This window comes from Sorex araneus, chromosome 1, assembly GCF_027595985.1.
Source record: "Sorex araneus isolate mSorAra2 chromosome 1, mSorAra2.pri, whole genome shotgun sequence".
Lineage (NCBI taxonomy): Eukaryota > Metazoa > Chordata > Mammalia > Eulipotyphla > Soricidae > Sorex > Sorex araneus.
Window position 1 is genome coordinate 366,846,398 of NC_073302.1, and position 10,059 is coordinate 366,856,456.

Sequence of the window (10,059 nt, forward strand, 5' to 3'; positions counted from 1 at the left end):
CCATGGGAAGCTTGCAAGGCTGTCCCATGTGGGCAGGAAACTCTTAGAAGCTTGCCAGTTTTTCTCAGAGAGAGAAGTAGGCTACAAGATATCCTACAAAGTGGCCGCGCGCTTCTGGGAGCTCGCTTTTAAGTCTCTGGTGTTGGCCATTGATGGGATTACACATACCTGGGTTCCTCTGCCGGTATCTTCATGCGTGAGGCCCATCCGAACCTGTGGAGAGGGGCCTCAAGGCATGGCTGTAGCTAGGTTCCGGTGGTCTTCAGCCGCCGGGAGCTCTGCTCGGGGTGGGAAGAGAAGCTGGAGCCCATCCCCTCTGAGGGGCCCCAGGGAAGACAGCCAGGCATGCGGGCAAGAGATTTTCTGCCGCCCGGGAGAAGATGGCCTCGAGGGCAGTGTCCGGGCTATCCCAGCAGGTGCGATCCTTCAGTACCTCTGTGGCCAGGCCCTTCGCCAAGCTCGTGAGGATCTACGATGTCGAAGGTCACTATGCCACGGCTCTGTACTCTGCCGCGTCCAAACAGATCAAGCTGAAACAAGTCGAGAAGGAGCTGCTAAGAGTGGTGCAACTGCTGAAGGAGCCCAAGCTAGCGTCCTCCATCCTGAACCCACACGTGAAGCACACCATCAAGGTGAAGAGCATCGGCAACCTGACAGCCCGGGAGAAGCTGTCCCCAATCACCACCAACCTCATCAATCTGCTTGCTGAAAATGGGTGTTTGAACAACACCCCCGAGATCATTTCAGCCTTTTCCACCATGATGAGCGTCCACTGTAGCGAAGTTCCCTGCACAGTGACCACAGCTTCTGCCCTGAACGAGGCCACGCTGTCTGAGCTCAAAACAGAATTCACTTAGGACAAGAAATTAAGCAACTTGACCAAATTCTCACAACATGCTAATAGCAGTACCGGGATATGAACAAAGGTCTAACTCGTTTCCAAACCCAGGATCTTATGCTACAGAATGAAATGCAGACAGTAGGATCTCAACACCCTTGTCTCTTCCATGTTTAAATACCTGATATTTAATCTTAGTTCTAGTGTTTTACTCGGGGCTGCAGAGTTGGATCAATGGGCTGGAGTTCATGATGTGCAGGCAAGAAGCCTGGGTTCAGTCCTCAGGACCAGTCCTGAGAATGGCACAAAAAAATAAAGTCCAAAGGTTTCCTCAGGCCTGTAGAGAAATTTTTGTCATGGGCATCTCAATGGGTAGGAAAGTACCTTGGGCTGGGACTTGGGGAACTTAATTCCAGGTGGGGGGTAAGATTTAGATAGGCCACTTAGCTTCTGCAAAACTTATTTAGCAACACCAAGAAATGAACATATTGTTAAGTATCTCTCTTTGCTGTCACTTCATGATCTCAGGATCAGGTGGGAGATGACGGTGGTAGTTGGAAATGACCACTCTGGATAAGGACTAAGTGCTGACAGAGGGAAAGGGATATGCATGATAACCTTCCAGTAGTATTTCAAACTCTAATGCTCATGATGAGAGGATGACAGAGACTGTGAGAATGAGAGAGGGGCCAGAGAAGAAAAGGGTCTGCCATCATGCATGCTTGTGGGTTGGCAGGGGGTAAACCTGGAGCATTGCTGGTGGGAAATGTACACTGGTGAAGGGATGGGTGTTGGAACATTTCATGACTGGAACCCAACCATGAACAACTCTAACTGTATCTCATGGTGATTTGGAAGAATAACAAACAGGTGGGAATGTTTGAATGTTCTGTAGTCCATCATCAATACACATTGAGTATCAAATGTGTTTGATGTGATGAGGAAAAGCAGAACCTTGTGAATAGGAGCTAATAAAATGAGAATAGAGAGGTTCTTGGGGGGTCTAAGGACTTTCATTTTACACTCTGAGTAAGATTAAAAGTCAACAAATGAGCAGAGATGGTGAAAGTGGTACGGAATATACACATGTAGGGATGTGGGGCTAAACCTCTGAGGTCCCATCATGTGTCAAATAGTGGTGAGACACTGTCACTGTCATTTCTATCATCTGGTAATTCATCGATTTACTTGAGTGGGCACCAGTAATGTCTCCATTCATCCCAGCCCTGAGATTTTAGCAGCCTCTCCTTACTCGTTTTTCCCAATGATTGGAGGCTCTTTTCAGGGTCAGAGGAATGGGACCTGTTATTATTACTGTATCTGGCATATCGAATATGCCATGGGGAGCTTTCCAGGTTCTTCTGTGCAGGCGGGATGCTCTCAGTAGCTTGCCGGGCTCTCCGAGAGGTAATATATTCACTCATGCGTGAGGCTCGGCCCAAGTGTGTGGAAAGTGGCCTGGAGTGTGGCGGTGATGGGTAGTGGAGGTCAGTTTCCAGGGCTGGGTCTGTTGGGGCAAGGAGAGCTCTCACGGTAAGTCAATGGAAACTTAAGTCAATAAATGATTTTGAACAGAAACTTGCTATGATTGATTTAGGTCCTGATTCAGGCTCTGGTCATCACATGCAAAGCCAGGGAGCTCAGCTCGGAGGCTGTCAGATGAGACCAGGCCAGTATGGGGTTGGCTGAACCAGGGTGCAACAGTCAGAGAAGTAGAATGAGACTGGAAGAAGATTGAGGGGTAAATGGGCAAAACTGGCTGGTGAGTGAGATCTGGCATGTGGAAGGAGGAGAGAGGCCAAGGATGGCTCTAGATGATGCCTCCAGACCACATCAGGCTGAGTCTCATCTGGGGCACTCCGGAGGGGGCGGGTGAGTTCCTCCACTTACCTCAACAGAGCCCCCATAACCCAATTGCTGCCATGCTCACAGCTGATCTCCACCGACTCAGGACGAGGCTCATCCCTGAGAATGAATCTGCTGAAAAACTCAGGTATGCAGGTATTGTGAGCAGGCTCCAGACTCTCACAGAGTCAGGGATGGGCTGCCTTGCCCCATCTCCCTGGTCTTCCAGGAGCCTGCAGTCATGCCTCTGATGCCATATAAGCTCATTAACAGCCATGATCCAGAGACTGACAAATCTCAGAAGAGTGAAAAGAAAAAAGAAAAGAAAGTATGGCTCTAGGTCTGTGGCATGAGTACTAGAAGGAAGAAGTTGCCATGAGCTGAGACAAACTAAAAAATGTAGACTATAGTCAGAGCAGATGGAGGGAAAAGGACAGCTAGTTATTCGGTGCTTATTTTTTAAAAAGGAGATATTCTCCTCTCCACTCCTCCACCCCCATGATTATTAGGCAGCCTGATTTATAAAATATTAATAACAGAGTTTATGATCTAGAAAGATAGTATAGGGGTTAAAACACTTGCCTTGCATGTGACCAAGCCAATTTCAACCCCCAACATCACACATGGTTCCCCAAGGGTCCCCAGGTGTGATCCCTGAACACTACTGGGTATGGTCCTCAAACTAATAATAAAGTTTCAGACATAGAATATTTCAACCTCAAAGCTATCACCAGAATGTCACTGTCCCTCAACCAAAGTCTCATGGTCCTCTACCAAGGTCAGTCCTCTAGGCCTACTCAAAATAGATTTTCCCCCTCTATTTTGGGGCCATACCTGGATGTGCTCAGGATTTACCCTGGACTCTGCATTAGGGACCAATCCTGGTGGGTCCTGAGGACCATATGGGTGCTGGGGATTGAACCAAGGTAGGTTGTATGCAAGACAAGTGCCTCTATCTAATATCTGTACTATCTCTCCGCCTCTCATGAGAAACTAAAGGCACGGGAGAGGTGGCAAAGGGCTAGAGCACAGGTTTTGTATGCAAGAGACCTGGTTCAATTCCTAGCACTTCACAGTTTCCCAAGGATTCCCAGGAAGGACCCACACTGTGTTTATATAACTATGTTTATATAGTCTTCGACCAGAGATATAGTACAGCAGGAAGGGTGCTTGCCTTGCTTGTGGCCAATTTAGGTTTGATCCTTGACACATATGGTCTCCTGAGCCCCCCCCCCCCACTGGAGTGATCCCCGAGTGCAGACATAGGGAGGTTTCCAGAGTTTTTGATAAGTGCCATTCTCCCAGGCATGAGGTGATATCTCAATGTTATTTTGATTTGCATTTCCCTAATCATGGGTGACAATGAGCACTTTTTTATATGCCTGTTGATCAAATATATGTCTTTTTTGGAGAAGTGTCTGTTCAGCTTCTTCCCCCAATTAGGAGAAAGTATTATTAATAATATTATAAACCACAGAATCTCAATTTTTTTAAAACTGTAAAAGCAAAAAATAAAGCCTCAAATGAGCAAAGAAAGAGAAAGAAGAGAGAGAGAAAGAAGGAATGAAGGAAGGAAGGAGGGAAGAAGGGAAAGAGGGAGGCAGGGAGGGAAGAAAGGAAGGAGGGAAGGAAAGAGGGAGGAAGAGAGGGAGGGAAGGAAGGGAGGGAAGAAAGGAGGGAGGAAGGAAGGAAGGAAGGAAGGAAGGAAGGAAGGAAGGAAGGAAGGAAGGAAGGAAGGAAGGAAGGAAGGAAGGAAGGAAGGAAGGAAGGAAGGAAGGAAGGGAGGGAGGGAGGGAGGGAGGGAGGGAGGGAGGGAGGAAGGAAGGAAGGAAGGAAGGAAGGAAGGAAGGAAGGAAGGAAGGAAGGAAGGAAGGAAGAGAGGGAGGGAGGGAGGAAGGAAGGGAGGGAGGAAGGGAGGGGGAGGGAGGGAGGGGAGGGAGGGGGAGGGAGAGGGAGGGAGGGAGAAAGAGGGAAATAGAATCCTTGTTCTAAAGAGTGACCAGTTTCCTGAGTCCTGGTAGCTGATCTAGCAAATTTCTGGAACCTGATCAGTGTGTCCTGGCACCTGTGATGTGTGGGTGTGGGGAAGCACAGGTGAGAACACAGGTTTGCCGCAGTCTCCTGGAGGAAGCTGGTCTTGGATGACCGAGCCCACTATTTGTGGCATCTGTTGCTGTCTCCAGAAAGGTGGGGTCAGGTTTGAGCACAACTGAGTTGAGTTTTTGAACCCCTGCTAGTGTCCGAGAATTGCTTGCTGGGATGGGGAATCCACATGCCCATGTGGGGCTGGTCTCAAGCCCACCAAGGCATAGCCTCCGAGCAGCAGTTCTCTGCTGTGGAATGGACTCACCAGGGCTAGGTAAGGCCTCAAGAAATATCCCATAATATGAAGACACTTTTGCCTTTTTCACCTTCATTCTCTTAAAAGTTTCCCGGAAGTTTATGACAGGTGAATACAGAAACAGATAGGAGAGTCTGAGGTTTTCTCTTAGGCCATGCATGAGCAATATTTGAAAAATACAAAGCAATATTACTCTTCCGTATATTTTTTTTGTTTTGGTTGGATTGTGGGGTTCGGGTACATCTGGGGCTGCTTCAACATGCAAAGCATGTGCAATAATTCTTTGAGCTATGTCTTTGGTCCCTTCCTTCTAATTGGTTTTTTTGGGGGAGGGTGGAGTTGGCAACTATAGTTATATCTCATTACAAGTATTTTTATGTTGACATATAGAGTGTATCATTAATATTTTAAATGAATTATTTTTTAAAGGTAGTTTGAGAAACACCAACAGATACAATCTACACAAACAGAACACCCTGGGAGCCTTGAACTTCAAGAGCATTTAGTTTTTAAGAGCATTTTGGCTTTGAGACCAAAGAGTTAGGGAAGCACAACACAAAACTGTACATAATATATGTAAATTACTCATCATAGTGGAAAATGAGGCTTCGGTAAGTGGTAATTTTACTATTTTATAAGGCATTATAAATGAATAATAAATGCACTGTTGGCCTGTGAGTCCCCCGAGCCTCACTTCTCGTCACCAGAGCACGTACTCATCCTTCCTGTCATACCCAGGCACTTTCCCACCCCAAGTCCTGCTCTCGCAGTTCTGCCTGAGCAATCCGTGTTGCCGCATCTGCCTGACTCTGCCCCACGCAGGGCTCCCGCATCTGCACCTTTAGACTGGTGCGAGTTAGTATTGCTCTCCCCACCTGCCCAGCAGTGCTCAGTGATCCAGATGGACTCAGGCCAGATGTCGTGGAGATGTTGTTGGCTTCTCTGGAGAGGACTAGAAAGGATGGGTTATTCCTCTGCAGCACACTCGTGAAAGAGGCTTCCAGTACACAGACACTTCCCCAGAGCCAGACACTGCGTGCCAGAATGACCCTGGGGGAAGCCACTATTTCCCATACTGGCCTGGACCTCTGCCCCAGTGACTGAGGGGTATATCCACACACAGATTTCTGCTCCCATCCACAGCCTACTGGCTCACACTTCCAGAAGAAGGACTGATAATAAGGTTAATTAGGGGCTGAAGTGATAATACAGTGGGTAGGGCACTTGCCTTCCATACAGCTAATTTAAGTTCAATCTCTGGCACCCCACTTGGTCCCCCGATCCCTCCAAGAGTGATCCCTAGGAGCAGAGCTAGGAGTAAGCCCTGAGCATTGCTCAGTGTGACCCCCCAACAAAGCAAAAAATTATTTATTGTTTTAAAATGTTTTCATTTACTTAGGTTTTGTGGTGACACTCAGTGGTGGTTGGGGAGCCATGCAGTGGTGCCAGGAATCAAACTTGGGGGTCCTGCCTGCAAAGCACGTCCTGCAGCCCTTTCAGTTATCTCCCCAACCCAAGAATATATTTTTGTCTCATTATTTATTTTTGTGCTTGTGAGCCGCATCAGTGCCCAAAGCCCACAGGCAAGGACTAAGCAATGGTTGGCGCCACAGTGTGCTTGGGCATGGGGCACTATAGGAATAACTGTCATTCTCACTGTCATCCCGTTGCTCATCGATTTGTTTGAGCGGGCACCAATAACGTCTCTCATTGTGAGACTTATTGTTACTGTTTTTGGCATATCGAATACGCCACGGGGAGCTTGCCAGGTTCTGCCATGTGTGTGGGATACTCTCGGTAGCTTTCTGAGCTTTCCGAGAGGGGCAGAGGAATCAAACACGGGTCGGCTGCGTGAAAGGCGAATGCCCCACCTCTGTGCTATCCCATCAGCCCCATAGGAATAACATTTAAAAAAATATATTGTGTGTGTTGATTTGGTGATTCTGAATCACATAATAAGTCTTCGGTAAGGCTTTGGTTCTGGAGCTGGAGAGATTGCTCTGTAGGTTAAGTGTGTACTCTCTAGGCTGGAGGCCTGGGTTTGATCTCTGGTGCCACTTGATCCCCTGAACACCGCCAGGAGTAACCCCTGAGCACCATCAGGTGTGTTTCCAAAATAAAATGAAACAAGAAGTTTTGATCTTTATCAAAGTCTGATAGGATGTCCTAGGTGCCAGAAAAACATGTGCCATCCAATGAGGAGACAAAGATGACTAATTATACCCACAAGAGGAAAGAACCTGCAATGAAGATTTACCAGGTTAAAAAAAAACTTAGCTAAGAGATGAGTTGGCCCTGCTGGGAGTGGTGGAGTCAGGGACAATTTTACCGAGGATGTGAGTCCTGAATTTATCTCAAAAGTCATTTTTAGGCAAAGAAGGACAAAGATATGCCAGGAATGGAAAAGTAGATGTGTAATAGAAAAGAAGCAATTTATTCTCAAATCCTATGTCTAAATCCCAGGCTTTTTGTTTTGCTTTTTGGGTCATGCCCAGCACTGCACAGGGGTTACTCCTGGCTCTGCACTCAGGAATTACCCCTGGCAGTGCTCAGGGGACCATATGGGATGCTGGGAATCGAACCTGGGTTGACCGCGTGCAAGGCAAATGCCCTACCCGCTGAGCTATTGCTCCAGCCCCCTAAATTCCAGTTTTTGAATCAGTGAAAATGAGATAGTAACCATGACTTCATGCCACAGAATTAAAAAAATATATTAATAAAATACAAAATATGTTTCATTATGATTTAACAGCATGTCTGACATAGAGCAAATAGTCCTCTCCACCTGGAATTATTAAAAATATGAGAAAAAATATTTTTCCTCCTGGGGGCTGGAATGACAGCACAGCGGGTAGGGCATTTGCTTGCACTTGGCCGACCCGGGTTCGATTCCCAGCATCTCACATGGTCCCCTGGGCACCGCCAGGAGTAACTCCTGAGTGCAGAGCCAGGAGTAACCCCTGTGCATTGCCAGGTGTGACCCCAAAAAGCAAAAAAATAAAAATCTTTTCCCTCCTCAATTCACAACATACTGAGAAATGTACCATATCTTTATGTTTTTATAAGGAAAGAAGAAAAAAATTTCTCTTAAGCATAGGATGAAAAAGAAACAGCAGGGCCAGAGAGATAACACAGTAGGTAAGGCACTTGTGTTGTACGTGGCAGACCCGGGTCTGATTTTTGGCACCCCATACGGTCCCCAGGAGTTCCTGAGTGCAGACAGGAATTAGCCCTGATCACCATTGGGTATGGCCCCCAAACCAAGAAAAAAATATGTATATAAAAGGGACAACAAATGGTCAAAGTCATAGGAGCTGAAAAGTGTAACTAGATATAAAGTGAGTTTACACGGGGAGGGGGAAATTGAGGGGCTCCTTGGAAAATGAAGGGAAAAATATTGGGCTCTCTGATGATGGGTCTGGTGCTGTAATGATGTAGCTTGGAAAGCCTGGTTAACCGGATTGTAAATCTTAATACCTCAACAAAAATGATGGGAGGTGGGGAGGGAAATAAGGGAGGAAAGAATCTAGGAACTCACATGAACTAAGAAAAAACTCTATAAATTCAAAATATTTTCTAACCCTTTTCCCTCCAAAACCCCAGACCCAATCTGTATTTAAAAAAAATAAAAGGTAACATCAGACAAATAAATAAATAAATAAGTAAGCCCCTGGGCACAAGTAGGTGTGGCAAAGTTTTAAAAAATAACAAGTGATAGTCATTTAGAGCCTTTTGAGTGGACAAAGAAAGTTAGTTCAGGAGCTGGAGCAATAGTACAGCGGGTAGGGCATTTGCCTTGCATGTTGCGGATCCGGGTTTGATTCCCAGCATCCCATATGGTCCCCTGAGTACAGCTAGGAGTAATTCCTGAGTGCAGAGCCAGGAGTAACCTCTGTGCACTGCCGGGTGTGACAAAAAGAAAAATAAATAAATAAAAACAATGGCCAATTAAAAAAAAAGAACGCTATTTCATAAAAAACAAATAAATTAAAAGAATTATTTCAACTCAGAAGGAGACTACAAGATCCTAGGAAGACATTTGCCCAAGCCATGTTTCTCTCTGTTTCTCTGTCTCTGTCTCTGTCTCTCTCTCTCTCTCTCTCTCCCCCCCCCCCCCCCCCCCGTCCCTCCGCCCCATGCCCAGTCTGCAAAGCATGAGTGATGGTTCTGCCAGCACTATTTTAGGAGACTCGGAAGGGCTCTTAAAAGAGGGGTGGGAGGGTAGGGATGGGAAGAGGCAGCTCTACAGAGAAATTGCAACACGGCTGTGATTGTTAATTAGTCTTTAAAAATCTGTAATCTGCATAACATATCTGAAGCTGAGCGTCCTCATGAAGCACGTGAAAATAAGGCCCAATTACAAATCAGTAAATGGAAGAATAATATAAATTGCATCAAGTATGAAGATGGTTAAAATGAATTAGTCATAAACTATAAAAATGAAGGCCACATATCTGTGGATTTATGATTTGCACTAAAATGTGAAAGACTAATAATGGCATTTTATCTTAAGCTATCAAAGTTAATTTTTTTCAGTGTGCTTCAGGTACTGACTATGTCTAAATCATAAAACAGAATTATAGCTCCAATGATTTAAACAGTGATATCAGACTAAACACTGAGTTCATTTATACCCAAGAGCTTATCAGTGCCTGGACAGAATTGAGTTTATGAAAAGAATAAGATGAACAAAATTTTTATTGTTATTGATGAGTTTCTGGGAGACTTAAGACAGATTCTCAGAAATGAAAATTGGACAAAGTAAAGAATATTCTATTGCAAGTCTGTCTTGTACAGCCTCTCTCTCTCTCTCTCTCTCTCTCTCTCTCTCTCTCTCTCTCTCTCTCTCTCTGCAGCTCCTAGGGCATGGGTTAAGAGCAATATGATTCTCACAATCTAACCAGCACCTACCTGTTAACCCTTGAATTCTATTAGGTGCTTTATTATTTCAAATCACTCAAGTACTTGGGAGTTAGATTTTCTTTCTTTTAAAATCTCACTGGGCTGGAGCAATAGCACAGCAAATAGGGCATTT

The 10,059-nt window shown here is 45.7% G+C and overlaps 1 protein-coding gene across 1 annotated transcript; it reads left to right on the forward strand.

The window, feature by feature from the left end:
• The first annotated feature begins 380 nt into the window (after positions 1–380).
• LOC101543369 (ATP synthase subunit O, mitochondrial-like) lies at positions 381–857 on the forward strand. Its single transcript, XM_012931724.2, has one exon. The coding sequence runs from the start codon at positions 381–383 to the stop codon at positions 855–857; it is 477 nt and encodes a 158-aa protein (XP_012787178.2).
• The last annotated feature ends 9,202 nt before the right edge of the window (positions 858–10,059 follow it).

Coding starts and splice junctions, on each gene's coding strand:
- LOC101543369 (XM_012931724.2), top strand. CDS start 381: ATGGCCTCGAGGGCAGTGTCCGGGCTATCCCAGCAGGTGCGATCCTTC.